Below are 22,827 nucleotides of genomic sequence, written 5' to 3'. Positions count from 1 at the left end.
TTTAAAAATCTTTTTTAGTTGAACTAACAATCTATCATATTTTTAAAAGCTGAGATATACTGCATTTTTCGTCTTTAAAAAAATTGAAGAATGATTTTATTTATTTATGAATGATTTTATGATCAGCAAAATAGTCATGATTATTTTTCAGTCAAGCAACTTATATAATTAACTGAAATGTACTGAAACCAGTGGCTTCCTGAAAGTAGAAAATAAGACCAACTTCCTGGGGCTAGTTGGAGTGTTTTTGACTTTGAGCATTTACCTGTGGTGTGCACTGCATATCAGATGTCCCTGGAAAGAGAAGGGGAATTGTGTCTTTCCTCTCTGTTAGCAAAGGCCAAATCAGTGTCTCCTTTAACCCCCGTCGTAACTGTTTGACTTGTCTGGAAGTCCTTCGAAGGACCTGTAAAACATATGCATCACAACAGAAAAGCCAAGCAGCCTTACTTCTGTTCAACTCGAAGCTCTTATGACAAACCCATCAATGTTTATTTGTGTATCTCACAGGGGGAAAAAAGCCAAATTGCCGAAATGTGGAAAATTCAGTCAAAACTCCATCTCTGTCCAGTGGGATTTCAATGATCTGTTTAGTACAGTATACTCACAGCATGGATGAGGAGTTTGTCCAGCAGCCATCTCCTGTTCTCAGATGTGACTAGAGGCAAATCCCAGGACATTGCCAGCTCATTGATGGTGTCCTTTACATCAGCTGATAATTCTGCTGTACCATCCAGCTTATAATGAAAATTAGAAATTATAATTGATATCTCAAGAACACTTTGTTTTCAAACATTAATATATGAAAAGGTTATTTTTATTTCTAAATTGAAGTTATTAATGAATTGAGTCAGAAAACATTTGTTTCAAATCACATGAAAAATGTAATTATCAGTTTTTGTATTACTCAAGCAAAAACAAAGCCATCTGTACAGAAGCGTAATGCATCCACTTGAGAAAAAAATATTTGTTACGTTTTTCTGATTAAGGAGATGTGTTATTTTCATGAAAATACTTAAATCTATAAAACAATCTCTTCAGAAATCTTGCGAATTTAGAAAAACTAATATTTTTTTCTCAAGTGAATGCATTATGCTTCAGTACAAATGGTTTCTCTTATAATAAGTAATTTGTTAAAATCATGTTTGCTCAAATAACATTTTACAAAATGGCATCTGTCACTATAACTGAGTGATTTATTCAAGCACTCCCAGGTGGTGCAAAGTAGAACATGATTTGATTGCTGAATTATCTATGTTGATCTGCTGAATAAATAGTATTGAAATAGTATTAGTCTAAAAATACTCAGTGACAATTTTGTTCCAATGTCATACTGTTTACTGTTTTACCCCTACTTATTCTTGGTAAAATGTTTTTGAAAAAAGTTATCATACCATCTTGATTGTCTCACGGATATCAAGGTCAGCACAGTCCTTTATATCTATGGTGGCTTCTTCTGGGGATCCACCAAAGAGCACATGCAGGATTGCTGGGCTCAGTCCCCCAAGGCTTGGCCCACCATGTAGAAATGAATGACCAATCATTCGGCCAGCAACAACAAAGAAGTCGCTCTCCAGAAGGAAATGGGAAGTGGAGGGAATCAAATGATCTTTCTCACCCTCAAACAGAAGTGTTCCCCCTGGCGCTTAAAATAAAAGAAAACAGTCAAACCATATATAAGGTAATGTAAAGGAAATAGATATTCTGCTGTCATACAGCATTTGTAAAGTTCATTCCATCAATTAGCAGATATAGAAACAGATATATTCACAAACATGCACATGCAGCAATCAGGCAGGATTATTGTACTTGTCTGGGGACAGATTTTTTTTCAGAGTGGGACTGGCAGAGACCAAACAAAGAACCCCATTGCTGATAAACAAGCTCAGTCACAATGCATCACAAAACATCAGTGAAATAAATAGAATTAAAAATAATATTTTTTACTTACTAAATTTGATGTCAAAACCATACTGAAGTTTGGACATGGTTGTTGCAAAGAAATGGCGAGTCACACCATCACCAGTTGCTGGATCTCCTAAAGAAGAAGACACACATTGCATAAATCAGTAGAAAAAAACATAGTAAGGAAAATATCGTTTGCTGTTTAGAAATCGTATGTGATAATTTGGGATGGCAACTACAGATCTAAATACCTCTACTGCTCCATAACTTACAGAAAATTCCAAATAATCATTCTCTACCCATTTATGACTGCTTTAACTGAGCCTGCACTTTGCTATCTAATATCTGTCATTTAATGTGTTTGTCCACCTCTGTTACTTTCCTTGTGATTAGATGTAACATTACATTTCTATTCCCTGTAGAAGTATAGGTTAAATTAATAAACATAAATTGGTTAACATTTTTTATCTTTAGTTTTTTTTGTTTGTATTAGTGTGTAAGACATTTACCCTTCGGTGTGCATGCCAAAGGGGAAGCCCACTCAACATGAGCCATTTTATAAAAAGCAAGGATTGCCCTTTCCCTGTCTTCTGCACTGTCTCCTAGATCCATGACCAGACTTAGTGGTTTTCCAGTCGCATACTGATTTGAAATCTCTTCTTTGAACTTATTTGCTGCTTCGGCAGGATCTGGCTCAATTTTCCAATCTATAACAGTAAAAAAAAAAAGGAAATACAAAAAAATATGATTTAATCTATATATTATATATATCCATATATAATATATACAGTAATGTGCAGATTTCATGTAACACACCAGAAAAGCCTCTCTCCTCAAAGGGATCTAAATCAATAATCTGAGCTGTAGGCATATTTCCTTGATGGGGCACTGAGTTGTCCATGTTGCTGGCCCTTGCTGTTTGACTCTCCTGCTGTCTTGTCAACGAGCTCACAAATCTACCTTCACGTTGGGGAGTGCGTGGACTCTCTGTGGCAACCTCCATTTGCCCCTCAACACTGCTCTGTAATTGTCTTAGATATAAAGAGGTGATTTTTGTTAGTGTTTTGATCACATTGCAAGATACAATTCCAAAAGAACAGCAATGTAGTAACAAGAGTTGAAAATAAATTTAAATTCAACAGTTAGTTACAGTTCTTAGAAAATATCCAGGACATGCAGAAATCCCCATTTTGCCTTTTACAAAGTGACTTTTTTTAAATAAAAAGAGGACTATTTGGGCCCATACTTTCAATCAAAAGATGCTGTATGTCACAATGTTTGCACTCTTTGTTTTTGAATACATTTCGCACTGCAAGGTACACATACACACAGTCACTATCAAGACACTCTACAACTGCTGGCTGGAGGTGCCCTGCTGTATGCCCCCTTTCTTGATATATGACTATACATGCTGACAAATATGATACATTAACTATGTAGAGCAATACCTCATGCAGTCATCATTATGAGCCTTAATACTTGAAAAAGGGAATTCTTCTCCACATCTGACACATTTCTGAGGTGGTCCAACCAGCTCCCTACTGCATCCTGGTTGACATATCTGTAGAGGAGATCAGAATAAAATTACACACAAAAAATAATCATGTAACTGACATTCATAATCTGCAAGAGCAGTTTTTAAATGAGAAACATACAGGCTCCACATTCAGATTTCTTTGAAGAGGTCGAATGAAAATGGTAGCATGACCAATCTGGGTTTGTGCATCTTTAAGATGTCGGACATGGTAGCCGTCATTGGGACAGGGGATGATGACCAGTTGGCGACTTCGTGTTGCTCCAGAAATTTTAAGCAGTTCAAATCCCCCTCCCTCTCTGAGTTTTGGAAATGCTGCTAAGAGGAAGTCACTGAACTCAGTTGAATTTGTCTGACTGCCTGAGAAGAGAAGACAGAGGATATGTATAACAAAGGCAATTACTAACATAAAAAGTACTTAATATTATAATAGTGTATTACAATAAAATAAAATTTTAATCATAAATTCACATACAGCAGACATCCTCCAAAAAAGGGTCTAAATTGTGATTATGATTCTATACAAACCTTGAAATGTAAGACGTTTATCCCCCAATCCTGCAGCAGCAAGCCTCTGTTTGGCAAATCGATTGGGGACTAGCTCCACATTTTTATCGTTAAGACAGCAGAAGTTATGAGTGTAAGAATAAAGTTGTGCGGGCACAGCAAGGGATCGCCGATCTGTCAACCTTCTCCCTCCCTGTCTGTACGGGCCAAACAGTCTTGAAACTTCGGCTAGGATAAAGTGAAGACAACAGGCATTTTAGGACATAATAATAACTGCACTTATAACTGCACAGCGCAACTGAAGAAACCCATCATCACCGATTGAATTACATATTAGTCTACACAACCAAACTGACACACATTCTTAATTTTTTCATCCGTACAGTCTCTTATTTCGTATCACAAAACGTTAATTGCGGAAACCCACCGTCAACTGGGTGTGCGGGTGTGTGTGATGGTGGAGGTGAATTTGACGGCTGACGTGAATTTGCCGCGTTTACAGCAGCCGGTGCTGCAGAAAAAAATAACAACATGGTCGGTGAATTCAGTTTAAGTTAGTACAGTAGCCTTTGTTTTTTTTGTTATATAACCACTTTTGTGGTCGCACTTGTTAAATGATCGATCTGCACAGGTGTAACTTACTGTTTTCAAGCTGGTTAGCTAAATCCCGCAGCAGATCTGGCAGCGGCCTCCCAGACGAAGCCATTGCGGGAGTAGCAATTATGTTACCAAGGTTAGAGTTGATAGTAATCGATTGCTACGGTCTGGTTTTCCCAGCTGACCAATCCTGCTTCAGAGTGACGTTAGGTCCACCCACTCAATTTGCATATTTACTTTTCCTCGTACGACATGGACACAGAAATACATAAATAAATAAATGTGGGAATAAATAAATAAATAAATGTAGAAATGTAGAAATACATAAATAAATAGATGTGGAAATGTAGAAATAAATAAATAAATGTAGAAATACATAAATAAATAGATGTGGAAATGTAGAAATAAATGTAGAAATAAATAACTAAATAAATGTCGAAATGAATAAATAAATAAATAAATGTAGAAATAAATAAGTAAATTGATTAATTAATATATAATAGCCCTTTTATGTATTTATTTGGTATATATGCATTTATTTGATCATTTATTCATTTATTTATTTATTTATGCTTATGTCATTTTTTGTCCTTCATACGTTCGTACCGTTCCTGTAGAAACCCTGATTAGCTCTGTAGCTTCATTGTAAACTCCTAAGAACAATATTCATGTGACAATGATATTTATCACCCTTCCTCGTTAGTATAGTGGACAGTATCTCCGCCTGTCACGCGGAAGACCGGGGTTCGATTCCCCGACGGGGAGTATTATTTTTTTTCCATTTGCTGTGGTGAGAAGTGATTACTTTCTGCTGTTGCCAATGCTGCGCTGACTGTTAATCAAACGTGAAAAACATGGGGTGTCCTTACCCTTACCAACCAAACGGGTGAAACAGCGCCCCCCAAATTCTGCTTGTGGTCAAAAATATATTACATCCGTAGTGATAAGTACTACCATAGAGAATGTATGGGAAAAGTTAAGAGAATTAAGGTCTACTGTGCGGAAGACAGCTCTTCGATTCCCCGACGGGGAGTGTTATATTTTCCATTAGCTGTGGTTAATAAGTGATCAATTTCCTGTGAATGAGCAATATAAAGGTCAGCTGTTACTGGCCTGATAATAAAGGCAAAATACTGTAACTACTGAACATTAATTATTTTAATGTTCAGTTAATTGCCACTGGTGATTTACATGTTTTGTACTTCTGTCAGGGTTTTCTCATTAATAGTTACAGTAAAGAGCATAAATGTGTTTCCGCCCGGTCTCGAACCGGGGACCTTTCGCGTGTTAGGCGAACGTGATAACCACTACACTACGGAAACTGGTGATCACTACAGTGTGACGTCACCCAATTTATTCGTGACCTCCGAAAAGATAAAATGACAAAATTTTGTTTTATGACCGAATAAGTCGCCTACAGATGACAGCATTTAAAATAGAGTCAGTCACAGCGACTGTGTCATGGATTTAAGAGACAAAAACTGTAGGCACAGGAATAATACAGGAAAAGTTAATTTATAACAATCCTTGATATTGACTGCAACCATGTTCTAATCAGAGGCTGATTTTAATCTGATCAGATTACCTTTTGAACAATCAGGCCTTGGATTTGGTAATCTTGAAATAGCTGTGTCTGGATCAGGCTGTTTCAATATAATTTTCCTTTTAAAATGCAGAACAAAACTAAGATGGATTAGCTGCATGGATAGAAAAAACCACACCAGATTTAATGCCAATCCATTTTAAAGTTGTTGAGATATTTAAGTCTGAACCAGTGATACAAAAGTTCCCAGTTACCCTCCAGTGGTTCCATCCCATCACCACAGTTACACACAGGACAGGCAGAGGTGATATATGTGTCAGGGAACTCTGTCTCCATGACCACAGTAAACAGGTCTGTCAGTGTGACTTACACACAGGTGAAACATTAGCCGGACAGAAAGAAAGAAACCACACACATACACTGAACACACACACACCAGTCAGGACAGATGGCGGATTCACAGCGAACATTTGAACCCGTTAACTTTGTGCATCAGGATGAAATCTGGTAAACCTGCTAACTCTCTCTCTCTCTCTTTTTTTAAATTCTAATTTTTTTACTGGTTTTGCATCAGTGTTTTATTTTGTTTTAAACACTGTATATGCAAAGGGCTGAACATTTGGAAAGATGTTATCACTTTAGTGTGTGATAGTTTAGATAGTTAGATAGTTTAGTAATAGGAAGATTAGTATCTGAATAAATCATGTAACTTTTGCTTGTTCTCAAACAAGGAGTGCATTTTATCCTTTGTGTTTGACAAAGTATTCCTTCATGCTTCTTGTAAATTACTTTTAATTTGACAGTTCATATAGCAGATCAAACAAACACAGATGGATATTAAGAACCAAAACATAGGAAGTAAATCGAATTTGGTAAGGCTAAATAATTACAACCACAAGAAAAAGAAACTGGGACAAATAAGGAACATTTAAAAGAATAGCTTTGATGGACATTTGTGATCTGGCTGAAACATTAAGTGGTGAAGTCATTTTATTCTCTATGAAGAAGTTAAATAAACTCCAATTATCAAAGATACATGCTGTTTTTATGATTACTTTTAGTTTTGTTATTGTCATCATCATTGTTCTGTTTCTATAATTTTTCACTCTCTACTTTTTCCTTTTCTATTCCTCTTAATCTTTACGTAAAGCACAATGTGTTTGAAATGTGCTCTACTAAAAGTAAAGCATGCCACAGTAACTTACCAGGCTACATATAAGCAAGAAAAATGTGTTGTTTTAATGATAATTGGTATGTCATCAATTTGATTTATTTGAGTTAAAACGAGAAAGCCTAGAAAAAAAATATATGCTTCATTATGAGATTATTTGATATGTAGTACATACTAGTAAGATGTGTCAACATAAAACATATATGGTTAAAATGTGTCTCTTAGGTTTTAGAGTTTTTTTTGGTGAATAATCGTTAAATTTGTACTGTATTACTTGACTGTATAAGAAGTTGATTTGGTTGAATTTGGCACTTTTTTTTAGCCAGATTTGACTATTGTTCGATGAGAGGTTGTATAAGCATTACTGTGCCTCTGTCCTGGTTGACACGTTTCCATGGTAATGTGTTGTCAATCACTTGGTAGCCCCACCCTAAACCATTTCCTGCTTTATGGTCTCTGTGACTCAAAATGGGAGCACAATTAACTAAATGAACATCATGCTGTAATGAAGACTTGAAACTAGAGATCAGACTTGTTTTTGCAACCAATGGAGTCACACCATGCTGGATATTAGAAAGAATGCAGGTTTAAGGCCTTTTGGCGTTGGCTTCCCATTTGAACCCAAGAGGCTACATCTACTTCTTATATAGGGATTCAGCAACTTCTTCATATCTCCTGATTGCACCTTCAAAAGTCTGATGATCAGAAGGTTCTACACAGAGGAAGTTTGTAAGAAAAGATAACAGATGTGGTTCAAGCAATGGTTTCATTTTTTCAATGCACTATGAAGCAGGATGTAAAACATAAAGGTATTATCCTGTGTGTGTGTGTGTGTGTGTGTGTGTGTGTGTGTAGGAAAGCACATGTAAAAGTTGAGAAGGATTCAGCTAATGTGTGGCCCAACAAGTGGGGCTTCCTGACCGAGGCCTACAAGGAGGTAAGGACAGAAACCAGAAACACACACACATCCACACACACACACACACACACACACACACACACACACACACAGCGCACCTCCCATTTAAAGGTGATGAAATAAAGGGGCCGGTAGTTGCGTTCACATGCACATTAGTATCCTAGTTGTGATCAAATTCAAAGGGGTTTCTGGTCATTCTTTGTTGGTACAGAAAATAAAAGCAGACTTTGTGCCACAAACAGCAACAGTAGCTAAACTCCGTTCAATGACTGCATTCTACTGTTGATAAAATACAACAGCAAGTGCCTTTGGGGCAAGACATTGATTACACATAGTCATAATATAATGTTGTCCTTTCAAAATTAAAAGCACAGGTATTGTTTAAAGTTTTCGCATTCTCCTTTCAGTATGAGAGGGAGAGTGTGAAGCTGAAGGAGGCAGTAAAAGTGGAGCTTCCCCATCACCTCTCATCACAACCTCTGACCTCTCCAGAAAAACACAACCAGGTATGTTACCTACCTACCTACCTACCTACCTGCCACCCTGTCTGTCTGTCTGTCTCTCTAAACTTTAACACTTCCTTCCTCCAGGTTGGCCTATCTCCTCCAGTCCCTAAGACAACTCAGGCCCTGATTGGTTGGCGTTCAGCACACTCACATCTTCAGCTGGAGAAGCATGGCATGGTACATCATGGGAGGCGTAGTTTTTTGAAGGAGCTTGGCTGGCCTCTCAACGCTTGTATCTGACTGGAAGCATCCATTCCTTGTTGTCTTAGCTTATCACTGATTTGAATATGAAAGAAACACAAAGTACTTCTTACCATGTAGATGATTGAAGTTAAATAAAGACATAAAAAAGTCAGTAATGAGTTTGACATGTTTTAAAAGCCTTAACAAAACAGTTAAGTCTTAACAATCCATGATGATAATAATAATACCAATATGTTTATAATTCTGATTTGAATCTGTAGAAAGAGAAACTCAAATTCAATTCCTATAATTGGAAATTGTCATGTGAAATTCCCCTCACGCATGAGTCACGCTGACGTAATGACATCACGAGGCCTGTGTGGAAAGGCGGAAGAAGAGACAAAAACAACAACAGCAGCCGCAGCAGCAGCAGCTCGGCGACGGTAGTTAACGAGAGAGACAACAGAGCAAATTATCGATCACCGGCGCGGTATAAAAATACCGACGGTTTGTTAACGGTTAATCCACACGTTATTGTTTACATTTAATAACAAAAATGTCGTTAATCGCTAAGTTATTCGGCGGAGGTGGTAAGGGTGGGAAAGCGCCGACACCCCAGGATGCTATCCAGAAACTCAGAGAGACTGAAGAGATGTTGGCCAAAAAACAGGATTTCTTAGAGAAGAAGATCGACGCGGAGCTCATGACGGCGAAGAAGAATGGCACGAAAAACAAACGAGGTGAGAAAAAAAGCTCACAAACTTTGACGGGCTAGTGAAACCGCTAGTTAGTCAGTGAGTTAGTTAGCCCGCAAGCTAACCAAAGAGGAAGAGAGGAAAGTTGGCAGTTGACAGTCTCTGAACACAAGGCTGTCCACACGGTCGCCTGACATTTTTAAAGTCTATTTTTAAGAGCAGCACAGTGCTAGTACTTATTGCTTTACACTAAAATAGCAAGACATACACTTCTAAAGTTAGACGTAGTTGAAGGTAGTTATAAAACTGAATAATAAACTTTGAGACGTTTGAGGTCGTAAAGAAAACTTGTAAACTCGAAGACTGCGGTGAGTTTACTGACCTTGAGTGAGAAACAAACCAAAATGAAACATAAACTAAAACTTTGACCTCCGTTGTGCTTTTACTTTTTATAATAAATAATTACGGTCAAATTGGCCAGGTATTAAACTTATTATTAGGGCCATATTATATATTTATACTCTTTTAATTGCCATCTCTGTTTTTCCATCTTGTGATTATCTCTATGTGGCAACAAGCCCCAGATTGTTACTTTCGTAAGACTGTTTTTAGTAAGATGAATCTGTGTTGACTTTAGAAAAGCTTGTTTAACAACACAAACATCTGGGTTGAAAGTATTGCAAAACATCCTCATGATTTCCTCTAACAGCCTGGATACGACTATTTAGTGTGCTGCAACAGAAAAGTGATTTGTAACCCATTTATTCGTAAGCGAATCTGTTTCAGGCCATTTAAAGATGGTGGCTGAAAAATGGTGGTGATGGTGGCTTTGATTTCTACAATAAGAACAAACATTTACTATCACTTATTTTTGTCAATGTCAGTTTTTCCTTCCTCTATGTAATAATTGCAGCAGCAAGATGAAAATGAATAATTTAATAGTTAACAGATACTTTTAAGTTGTTAGTTCTTCATGGATCTCCTTTTAAAAGACTGTCCCTGTGAGCTATTCTCAGATCATCCATGCTATATTGAATATCTGTAGCCCTTTAGCCCTGTGTATGTCACCATATGATTTTCAAACCAGAGATACATTCACTCTAACAAATCTTAAGAACAGCCTGAGTTTTCATATTTGGAAAGGTAGCTTATCTACTTAACAAATACTGATGACAGGGAGAGGCCAGGTCCACCTACAGGGTTGTGACTGATGATAATCAGTATCAGATTAGATCAGGTTCAGGCCTTGACGAGTTTGTCTTTGTTTGTGAATGCTGTGATACTGGTATAATGCTGTTTAGGCCTGCAGTTGATGAGCTCACTACAGCACTGCTTAGAAGATCAAATAAAAAACAATAATCTAATTATCCCACTTTCTCTGCCCATCCGGTTGTTGCAGTTGGTTTTTCACCAATGAGTCTGGTTCTGCTTGAGATTTCTGACTGTCAAAATGAAGTTATTCTTTAACTCTTGCTATGATTGGGCACTAAATAAACAAAAAATGATTAATTGTTTGATTGACTAGCCGACACTAAGAGTCTAACACCAACAAAAGTCTTCTGAGGCAGGAGTTAACAAAGTTGTTATAGGCAGCAATTAAGAGAAAAAACAGTTGAATTAGCACAAAGCTATATGGAGTATGTGGTAGTATACTGATCAGTGCAGCCTTCAACAATTGCTGCAGCACAAATGTGCAATGGTTACGGTCATATGATTTGAATCATTGAAACTAAAAGCCATATTTTTTAGCAGATTTAGGCAACAAACAGTTGTTTGTTAGTCTGAAAAAGGAACATGGAGCAAAGTGCTGTATTGTGTTTCAGAAACACAAACCAGATGTGTGCAGCTCACATTTGGTTTTATTTCAGTCTTCACATTAGCAGATTTGAGGCGTAATGACCCGATTATCAGCTGCTATTAACCTGCAATGTTTACATCCTATTTCCTTGAGAATGTTTCTTTCCCCTGCATGAAAAGAGTCTTAGTCAGTGGGATCTGATCCAAATACAGGCATGAGATCAGAACACTGATTATTACCAGGCAAAGGGCCTTTGATCTCACGTCATTACCCAGCACGTACCCAACAGATTGCCTGTTAACACCAGGTACAAATGGGTTATCAGACTACAACTATGAGGATATAAAAAGCCTCCAATCATATCTTTATTCCACCATATTATAAACCCTCTACATGAGAGGTGAAGCGTGTGTATCATTGCGGACAGGTGCAGGAGGTTGGCTCTTGTTAGTTGGAACTGGTTCCAATTCAGAAACAATTCTCCGTACACACACCTGTTTGGTCTGTGATGCTCTGGGGAGCAGAACAGGTAATACACTGCCTCTCTGCCAATGCATGCTGGGACAGGCCGCTCCTAACTGTCAACAACATGATAATCAAGATGATGGTGGATTGTGGTCACTTAAGAGCTAAATATGTGGAGGAAAATGCTGCTTTCTTTACATGTTAACAACAGAGTCTCTGCAGACTGTGTAGGTATTACCTAACTGTTTGTTTAGGTGAACTGAGGTGACACTCCTCCTGTTTCAGAGCCATTATACATCAGTCTGAGATAGTCTACCCTTTCAGACAGTAAAAACGTATTTCATGTCAGTTTTTTTCCTGGTTGTTGGATCATTTTAGCCTTTATGTCCTGCTCTGAATTTGTCAGTCAAATTATTTGGTTGCGTAACGCTAAGCTTTGGCTTTTGTTCCTTTGTAATTCACTGTAACAGCACACCAAACTCCTCTATCAACTTACCTGAGCCTCATAAGTTACCTGTAAGATGCATGTATAAACATGTGTTTTTTAAACAGTGTTTTCATGAGCACCGACTGTCAGCCAGATATTAAGACACTTCCAGCCAGCTACATTTAGCCGAAGACAAGTTTTGTCTGTGTTTGTGAAGGCTTTTCTCAGCCTGATACCAAACTATGTCATTTAACCTGTCGTCAGCTAGCAAGCTAAAGCTAGCAGCAGCTTAGCTTGCAGCCCCCGAAGCTCTGAGAAAAAGCATTTGGGAGACACTGAATTTAACTTTTTATTTTTTAACTTTTTTTAATCACTGGTCAGTTTGTGACGTTTGAGGCCTTTGCGGATGATTCGGCTCCTTGTGTGTGATAAACACATATGAAATCCTAACCTTAAAAACAGCGTTATTTAGTTATTTTACTGGTTTTAATCACCAAGTCAGAAGGAGAATTGAGCTCCAGGAATAAAACTTTTGAACAATGAACTCTTTGGGGTTATTTTAAGGTTGTTAGTAAAGTTTACAGTCTGCCATGTTGTTGCTCTTGCATTGCTTTGTGTACAATGACACAGCTAAAAACAAAAGAAGTGCAGACATTTGAGCTGACTCAGAGACTTCTTGACTTCACGACTTCCTCGACTCTTTGGGGGCAGACCGAGTTATTTAAATATAGAAGTGTACCAGTACAGTGATTTAAATATACCATAGTGACTGGCACTAATAATAACACTTCAAAGTACTCGTATTACTGTTACTACTGTACATTTTAGAGGGCTGTGAAAGCTGAACATCGCTTATGTCTTTGTTTGTCTTCGTGGGAGAGACTTTATACCGGTCAAATAGAGACGGATTAACTTCAGCAAACTGTCTGTGTAGCTTTAATAACCAGCAGGTATTTCACATGACTGACAAACAGGAAATAAGCTGCCTCAATGCACCACATATTATGCTCTTCCTGTTTCAGCTCTGACTGCGATGAAGGTTTTATTTCCCACAACCAGCTGAAGAGATCTATTACAAGCTTGTTTCATTTTCAAGTTCAGACTGTGCTTTGGAGCATTTGCACGTTTTGCTAATATAACCCAGAACAGCTTTTAAAGCATTAATATCATGAATAATAATAATTGTAGCAAGAACGTTTATTACTCATCAAAAATTAATTGCATGCAGCCAACTGTGGCTTCAGACAGCGCTGTGATGTAACCTTAAATCCTCTCTGCACCGTCACCTCATTTCAAACTGGTTTTAAAGTCTCTTTCTGCATCACATGGTTCACCAGCTTCTAAGAATGGAACCTGATTGTCAACATATTTCCGCCCGTCACAGAGCCTCCCTCTGATGGGGGGAGAATAACAAACACACTATCTATGTATTCCTCATTGCAAACATACCAACGCTACCATTATTACAGACTCTGCGTGGTGGCTGATTTAGGTTGGTTTGCCTACTTGGTGTTTGGACATTTACTTCTACACTTCACCTCCTTCTCCTCCTGGTTCTTAAATACGACTCTGTGGTTTTGTGCAGCATTTTGCACTTTGTTTTTTTCTCCTCCAAGCTATAAAATGAAGAAATAATAAAAAGCCACAGCATCGAGGACTATAGCCTCTGTATATGGCCACCGATTTAACCGCTGAGCCAAACTGGCGCCCACAAGTTTGCCAGTTTGACTAATCACCATACTTTCCCCGCTCTATACAGTAAATCCATAATAGGAAACCCAATACTTGAAGTCTTGTTGTGATCATTTATCCATGTTCCTAACTTTCCACCAACCAGAGGCTCCGTCACAAATGTGAGTCATTACTGGTCTAATTTTTCATGTAGTTATTACACATTTTATTCTGCGTCTTGACACGGAAGTCGACCGAAACTGATGTCAGAAGACAAACGTCTCGCTTAGCCGATAGATGCTTTATTGGAGGGCTTGTCCCAGTCGCTCACAGAGGATGTGCAATGTGTTACACAGAAAAACTTGTATTGCAACTTTATAAAAAACCTCCTGCGAAATCAGGCATTTTAGGCCGCAAGAATCACAGAACAACCCCCCTCCGAAATCCCAAAGGGACTGATAAAATGTTAATTCTCAATAAATTGGTAAAATGCAAAGTTTGTTTTATTTCCTACACCGAAGTATAAATTTAAACTAAGATAGAACGAGGTTAGCACATATCTTTAGCGTAAGAGTGATAAAAGTTGGTATTTTACCCGCAGTATCACAATATATTTATTTGTCACCTCTATGTCCTGATCCATATTGTGTTGCCAGATTCTTGCCTATACAAAGCCCTACAAAAAACTACTATTAGTTGATTAAAATGTCCAGTTGTGTTGAGCTCATCTAAGCCACAATAAAAGTTGTAAATTCTACTTTGCACATAGAGACGGTCGATGTCAACGTCACTGTAAAGTGCCACTAAAGTGTACAGTATGACAGAGCAGGACAGCACGAAAATAAAGGCTCACAGTATAACGTGACCTTGTGAAATTCAATGTGCGGTCTGAATGCAGGTGAACAATAATGTGATCATATTTGTGTGACGTTTGGTAACGATGTTATCAGTGCAGGAATAGACCTGAGAGCTGAAGTAATCAGATGAGACAGGATCTGTCAGCTGCTGGCTCCTGCTCCTGTGGCCCAGACCCACCACATGCAGGAGACTGAGGTGTGTGTGTGTGTGTGTGTGTGTGTGTGTGTGTGAGAGAGAGAGAGGTGGTGAAACCCAGTTATGTATTTGAACCATCATGTTTTGAATACGTGGCGGAAGTGAAACAAAAGCTGTGCACAAATGTCAAAATAGATTATACTGAGGAACAGCTACATGCTAACATAAGGATGCTAATATGCTAATGGTGGGGGCTTTGTGCAAGGGTCCTGCATCACCCTGTTGGGGTTTATTTCTGCTATAACAACCTGATTACTGTACATTATTCACTTATTCAAGGGATAAGAAATCAGTCATGTGACACAAAATATTGACTTAAAATAATAGTATTAGGGATAGCCGGGCCGATTATAGGCGCCGATATTCAGCATTTTGACGCATATCGGCATCGGACTTTTTGTTGTTTTTTTTTCTCCAACGGCCGATAAGAGATCAATTTAAAACTGGGTTATTTTGGCTCTGATGCAGCCGCGCCTCTCTGTCTGCAGTCATTACTCTGTCTCCAGCATTGTCCCACCCACAGCACTGTTGATTACACGCAGAGCAATGGCACGGGTAACAGCCAATCAGCAGTGAAAGCTGTGCATGCAGAGTGCTCAGACACACGGCGGAGAGGAGAAAAAGTTCATTTCTTTGCAAATTTTATTTTACTTTGTTTTGTTTACTTTATAAAACTTCAGGAAGTTATTTATTTATTTATTTAAATTTTCAGTTAACTTTATAAGAGATGCTGCTGACCCTGGGAACTCCCTGCGCTTTTTGTTTGTTTGTTTAATAAACATATGCTTAAAGGCATTTAAACAAAGTTAAGTGTTGGAGTTTGTATTATTCACAATTTTGACGCCAATATTTTCACTTTTACTGCAAATGAATATCGGCTCCAAATATCGGTTATCGGCCTCCTTGACTACTAATAATCGGTATCGGCCCTGGAAAAAACATATCGGTCTATCTCTAAATAGTATTTCTTATTCTTAGAAATATTAAATTTGCTGTTAGTAGTGTGTCTGCAGCCACTTTGTTTTGTGTTTGAATCAGATACCGTTTCTGTAAATAACAAATAGTTAGTTACTTGTTTCTGCTCAAGAGGGCGCCAAACCCTAATCTTAATTAACGTTTTTTTTGTAAAAACCTCGTCTTCTGATCTTGAGTCTAAAATGAAGCTGTAATCGAGCACACACACGTATCTGTTGTTATTTCATCTCCTCCCTCCTCAGGTATGACTCAGCAGGTTTGTATCACCAGCCCTTGATGAGGTGATTTCCCACGTCCACCTCAGAGGGGAGTTCCCCGTGTTCTGGTTCAGATCATTGTTTCAGTGTGTTGAAACTCACATGGAGCAAGACAAGTGGATGAGAAGAAAGTCTCAATATGATGACAGTAAAGTCCTAGTATTATGTGAATAAAATCGGAATATTATGAGGAAGAGTCATGATTTTAGGCTATTCAATCATTACATGATATAAAAATATTTGTACAGCTTCTACGGCGTTGTTTTTAATCATATTAATGCATAAACTTGTTACATTCTGAGCAGACAGAGGAGCTGGATCTAATAGTGTAGTTAAAGTTCAGTAAGGCATTTGTACTATTGACGATTATGATAAGTTGCCAGTTCTGAAACACAGTTTGATCTCTTTGTTGGTTGATTGCAGACATGCAGTAGAGTTTATGACACTATTGATAAGGCTTCCAGTTCACAGCCTCAGCATGCAGAGTACATTTAGAAGGAGTGTTTGAGATAGATATGACCAGTTATTGACCTCATTTGCAAAAGATATTGCTCTTTGATTTCTTCCACTGCATGCTTGCCACTGCCTCCAGTTGGGTTGCCAGGTCTTACGACACATATTCCACATTGAGGTTGAGGAACACCCGTTTGATTGATGTGAAATATGGAGATAATTGGGAGAAATTACAAAGCGGGAGTAAAGCGGGAGAGTGGGTTAAAATGAGGGAGACTCCCGCCGGGGAGTGTTGGCAGGTCTGCCCCCTACAGTACAACATATAGGCTAACAATAGACTAAAATTATGAATGTATTCTTTTAATACTTCAACTTTTTTCCTCGTATTATAAGATTTTTTTTCTTTAGTGTGCCCCAAATACTCATAGTCGTAGTCTGACAACAATCTAAAATAAAAAGACATGCTGTTTTCAAACAAAGGAATAAGAAACCTCACATTTTGAAGCAGTTAATTTTTCTTATTTTGACAATACAGCCACACTCTCTCTCTCACACTGGTTTGTTATCAAGTTGTTTCCTCCCCTGCCGCCAAAACAACTTTACTCTATCAGAAGCTTCTATAAACGCCAGGTAGAGTACATATATTATTTTTATTGCCTCACATTTTTTAAATATAATCATCCCATTTATTTAGATGAAAGCTCTGTGAGTGTAATAAGATGTTAAAGAGAGAGAAACTGCAGCACACCCTGTCTGCAGGCAGATTGAGTCTCAGACAGGATTTTATCAGATTAACAGAGTCGTGCTTCATCAGGACAAACACTGTAACTCAGCATGAAAACAGTGCAGTGCAGCTCGGCTCCTCCTGCTGCTAATCTGTCCTCCATCACTCACACAAAACAAGCTGCCTCTGCGGCAATGTCACGAAACAACACGAGTCCACTGTGGGTCGTGACTTCATCTCCTGGTTGTGTGGTGGCTCCTCTCACCTCTGTAACAACTCCCCTGCTGGTCTTGTAAACCCTGTGTCTTCAAGCAGGCAGAATTTGTCTTTGTTCTTGGGTTTGAGTTTAAAAGAAAAAAGTCTTAAAAGTCTTGACGCCATGGTTTGTCTTTACACTTAGACCATAAGCAGGAATTAAAGATAATACTGAGGCTAACTTTGTCTCCTCTCCTGTCCCTTTTTCTGTGCAGCGGCTCTGCAGGCCTTGAAGAGGAAAAAGCGTTATGAGAAGCAGCTGGCTCAGATCGACGGCACGTTGTCCACCATTGAGTTCCAGAGGGAGGCGCTCGAGAACGCAAACACCAACACAGAAGTGCTCAAGAATATGGGCTTCGCTGCAGAGGCAATGAAGGCTGCTCACGGGAACATGTAAGAAAGTTATTTTAATTTTACTTTAGGTTGTTATTTAAGTATTATTTGTTAAGAAGTACAAAATAAAATGACTCTATTCCTCAGCTGTCTTATAATCTCAAGGCCTATAAATTAGAGGTCCCTTCCTTTCCTCTCTTGTCATCACTGAACTACACATGGTCAATCAGTGATCCATTTTTTACACGTTTGTATTTATATTTTCATGTCCTGTCCTCCTGTTGCACAGGGACATAGACAAAGTAGACGATCTGATGGCGGACATCACAGAACAACAGGAAGTGGCTCAAGAAATCTCAGATGTCATTTCCAGACCGGTCGGTTTTGGAGAAGACTACGACGAGGTGAGAACAAAGACCAGAACACTGAACGCATTTGTGTAAAACTTAATAGTTATTAAATCCATATTGTGTTGGATTTTCCTGGTAAAACAATCAAAATCTCATGGAAAAATATTCTCATAAGACTGAAGAGTGTGGTGGCCAGTGTTGGGTAACGTTACTCAGCACAGCTTGTAGCCTACTGTACGTCTGCCTTTGAATGTATCGACTCTACCGTCATTGCATAGCCTCGTTTACGGCCCATAATCTGTAACTCTGCAGCCCTATAATGGGAATGACAGATGCAGTATAACATTTACAGCTCTTTATTATGCTAACAATCTGACAGTGAACTTGGCAGAGGCATACAGTATTAGGCACAGCTGTTTCCATGACAACAATACAACATGGGCTCTTAGTCCCACCGGTGTTGTGGAGCTGTGTTTACAGAACACACTTTTATCTCTACTTTGTGTGGTTATTTGTTTTCATGGTATGTATGTGGTCTTGGGTCCGCCTACACAAACCTGACTGGTGTTTGATTTTTGTGTTCAGGACGAGCTCATGGCTGAGCTGGAGGAGCTGGAGCAGGAAGAGCTGGACCAGAATCTTCTGGAAATCGAAGGAACAGCCGACGTTCCTCTACCAAGTGTACCTTCTACATCACTACCATCGAGACCAGGTATTATTTGTCACAAAAATAAAAATGTGTTTTTAATTCAGCACTAAAAATGCAGCAAATCAAAACAACTAAAATATAAACTATAAACTGAAATTAAAATCCCATTTGTTCTGTTTTTTTTAGCCAAGAAGAAGGAGGAAGACGAGGACGACATGGCGGACCTCGAGGCCTGGGCGGCTAACTAAGCTAGCTCGCCCTGCTAGCTATCCAGTGCCCCTCTCCTGTCTGTCTCTATGCTACCAGGCTGCTCTCAGACATCTGGAAGAGAGACAGGGACTCTGGGCTGCTGGCATGCTGCTCCGTCTCAAAGCCCACGTCCCAAAATCCAACCTCACCCCGACCCTGAAGTATGCACTTGTACACAAAATCACTGACACCAAATGGAATGAACCCAGGCTGCTCTCCTCATGTTAGAATCTCTTCACACTATTGTTTCTAAATGGCACAGAGCAAAGCTTATGCCCTCACAGCCTGTGGGTATATATATTGAAGGCCTCTTTAAGAGTGCATGAACGAGCACTTAAGTCAGGAGGGTGCAAGTGCATACTTCCAGGGGTGTGTGGAGGAACAGGGCTCGGCTTGTTTCTGAGAGGAATGCGAAGAATCAACAAATGTGTGGGGGAAAAAGCAAAAACAGAACATGACTCAGCCATTTTTCTGCTTCCTGTGTCGTCATCGCTCTGCTCTTCTACAATGATGACGACACTCAATCATCCACAGCATCTCTGAAGAAAAAGAAGATAAAGTATGAATATGTAGGACTTTCTCATGAAGGTATCACTGTCAAACTACAGAAAGATGACACGAAACATTCTGTACCTCACACTTCCTTCATCACTTGATGAAAGTTAGATTTTAGCTAGCAGGCTCCTTTAACAAAGCGAATGGTGTTTATGCTAACAAGATGATGCCACCCTCTTCCTTATACTTACACTCAGTTGTGTCATGGCAAACACAAAATAGAGAAAAAATACAAATAATTTTGTGCATACCCTTATGATTCTTCATTTATTTTTCACTTTAAATTGTCTAATGACCCCTGAAATATATCTTTAGGACACCTTGGGGAGTTTTGGGTTACTGCTTGATTTGGAAGGACACTAAATCAATTTCCTGTAGCTTGAGTTAGCTTGATTTGATTGTCTATGATTTAGGTAGAATGTTAAAGCTACAAGAAAAAGCTTAATTATAATTATGCAAATCGACACAATTCTTCAGAGCTGTCTCCGTCTGTGAACTTACCTTACACTGCTCTTCTTTCCGACAGCAACATTCTAATTACTCTAAACCTTTCAGAAGACAACATGTAGGCTGTGCAGAAAGCACCAAGATGTTTTAATCAAGACTGACAGTTAGGCCGTCACCATCTTGTTTTTTCTGGATCCAGAAGTTCCCATATTTGGATGACATTCTGTATATATTACTTCACCTCCTTTAAAGTATACACTGAATTATTGTCTATTTACCTCTAAATGGTACAAAAACTTGCTAAAAGAACATCATGCTCTATTGGCGAAGACTTGAAACTAGAGATTGAGACAATAATGAGTAAATAAATCAAGAGAGAAGTAGGACCATTTCCTCATAGACTTACCCAAAATTACCTCCATACCTGACAACTCCCGCACCTTGTCCATCTGTAGTTCAACAGTGACACACTCTGAGAAAATACTACCTACACTGGTTGATGTGTGAGTGTGTGTGATGTTTTCAGCCTTTGGACACAGTGACCTCTTGTGAATATTTAGTCAAATTGAGATGATGAGCTGGATTTTTTTTGTTTTTTTTTTGATTCACCTGTTTAACAAAATTGGATTTATGATTAAAGGAGTCAACCTTCTGCTCACTGCCCATGACTTTTGGCTGCAGCTTCACCTCTTTCCTTCTATCAGCAGACACCTTTATGCATGGACAGGTCGGGGTCGAACACATGGTTAAGATCGTATTTGAACCATGACCCAAGTCTTTAAGTAAAGATTCAAATGAAGCTGCTTTTGCTCATTTTTGTAATGCAAACTCTTCTTTGTGAGCGAGTGGACCGGAGCCCTGATATTTAAAGACACAATATTGAAATAAATAGTCTTTTTCTCTATTTACAAAGAGGTTGGAGAATGGAGGTGTGGCAGCCATGTTGCTCTGTGACTGGGGTTGTAAACAGTTTATCTTAATAAAGTTGGGATACAATGCAAGTAACAGCACTGTTGTATCTGCTTATTGAGTAATACGTTTCTCTGTCATGTCTTCCTCAAGCAGCAATAGTGTGGATCCTTGTTCTGAATTTACAATATGCACAGGGCGGCCATTTTTCTCTGATGTTACGCTCATTAGGTGGAGGTTCAAGTGGATTTATAAAGTCATTCTGCTGAGTTAAGGATGCAAATATGTCAAATAAATATAATGTAACTGTAGGGGATTTTAGATTTGTTAATATTATAACGCTTCCTCATTAATCAGCAACTAAAAATAAATAAAAATAATTTCAAGTTAAAACACATATTTCACTCTCTAACTTGATTTTATTCTGGCAGTCTATCCTTATTTTAATGTTCACTCTATCTATTCTGATGTGTGCTTGTAATTCCCTATAAATAAGCATTTTGAGCTACATTTCTTGTCTTAAATGTCCTATACATTTTTTTTTAAATCCTCATTATTATTATTATTTAAGAAATACAGGATAAACTTAGTTTACCTACTTATGAGGAAAAACATTTTTCCAATTGAGTTATATCTTAAAATCTCTTTAAAAAAAAGCAAATACCTAAAATTGAGTAAGCAGGTATAAAGGTAGCATTGATTTACTCAGTGACAGTGGAGAGTTATGTACTTCTCCTTTAGACTCAAACACACGAGACTTGAGTCTGATTGGGTTACACTCTGCTGAAACTTGCTCCTAAATTAGCCGTAGTCTAATGTTTCTACCAGCCGGCTGAGTTTAGCACCTCCTACTTGAGGCTTTGAGTCTTTCACTCCTTATTTATGTTGCATTTTTAGAAGAAAATAGCAGACATTTGCATGTGAATAGTACTGTACATATTCTACAACATTCTGTGATCTGATCGTCCTCTAGCTGTCTCGTAGCGGTGACGTCCTCCCTGACCAAAACTATATTAAAACAACAGAGAAAATGTAATTATATTATTCGGTCATTTTTCAAGTTATATTAATATTCATAAACATAAGATCAGTTAAATTCTTCAGTACAGTTAAAATCAAAATACAGTCTGATTAACTCTGTATGTGCATAGTTATGCATATGTGGACAGAAAAGTATGGAAGCCCTAAGCGGACATGCTTAGGAGACTACAAAGCTGCACCACTGTAATGTCAGATGGTCATAACTCGTATCCCCTGAGTTGCAAAAGCAACAAACAAACATAGAAACAGGCATAACTTACCTTATTAGTGTGGGCAATATGTAATATCACAGAGACCAGCCTGTTCTGTTTTCTAGATCGACAGAAAGTTACCCCATTATTATGAGAAAACCAGCTTTGTTATCTCGAGATTACAAGATAAATAAGTTAAGATCTCAAAAAAACAACCAGAAATTACTCGTTATCACGGGAAAATTGAGTTAATAAAATATATGGATGCATGTCCGCCCAGGGCTTCCGTAGAAAAGAACTGAAATCATTAAGAAGAAATAAGCAAACATTCAAAGGTTTAAAAAGACTGGTACCTGTATGTTTATTTGAGTAAAAGCAGTTCAGTTTATTAAAATTGTATCCTTTTTTAAAGTAGCGACATGTTCACTTGTTTGCAGCTGCTTAGTTTGCACGTTTAAGTCTGTA

General features: G+C 38.3%; 2 protein-coding genes and 2 non-coding genes across 4 annotated transcripts; 3 read left to right on the top strand and 1 right to left on the bottom strand.

Moving 5' to 3' along the window:
- The first annotated feature begins 5,236 nt into the window (after positions 1-5,236).
- On the top strand, positions 5,237-5,308 carry trnad-guc (transfer RNA aspartic acid (anticodon GUC)). Its single transcript has one exon. It is a non-coding gene; the product is annotated as a tRNA-Asp (tRNA).
- Positions 5,309-5,792: 484 nt separating this feature from the next.
- On the bottom strand, positions 5,793-5,865 carry trnav-aac (transfer RNA valine (anticodon AAC)). The gene has a single exon. It is a non-coding gene; the product is annotated as a tRNA-Val (tRNA).
- Positions 5,866-6,534: 669 nt separating this feature from the next.
- On the top strand, positions 6,535-8,922 carry LOC138605987 (ciliary microtubule inner protein 1-like). Its single transcript, XM_069678447.1, has 4 exons — positions 6,535-6,593; positions 8,113-8,194; positions 8,584-8,682; positions 8,767-8,922. The coding sequence occupies exons 1-4, from the start codon at positions 6,535-6,537 to the stop codon at positions 8,920-8,922; spliced, it is 396 nt and encodes a 131-aa protein (XP_069534548.1).
- A 346-nt stretch (positions 8,923-9,268) lies between these two features.
- On the top strand, positions 9,269-21,226 carry chmp4ba (charged multivesicular body protein 4Ba). Its single transcript, XM_069678822.1, has 5 exons — positions 9,269-9,605; positions 17,854-18,031; positions 18,261-18,375; positions 18,907-19,033; positions 19,157-21,226. The coding sequence occupies exons 1-5, from the start codon at positions 9,422-9,424 to the stop codon at positions 19,216-19,218; spliced, it is 666 nt and encodes a 221-aa protein (XP_069534923.1). The 5' UTR covers positions 9,269-9,421; the 3' UTR covers positions 19,219-21,226.
- Positions 21,227-22,827: the final 1,601 nt, after the last annotated feature.

This window comes from Semicossyphus pulcher, unplaced genomic scaffold (genome assembly GCF_022749685.1).
Source record: "Semicossyphus pulcher isolate SPU_LCO1_2020_fin unplaced genomic scaffold, fSemPul1.0.p SCAF_3, whole genome shotgun sequence".
In the NCBI taxonomy this organism is placed as follows: Eukaryota; Metazoa; Chordata; class Actinopteri; order Labriformes; family Labridae; genus Semicossyphus; species Semicossyphus pulcher.
This window is presented reverse-complemented; position numbering and strand designations above follow the sequence as displayed.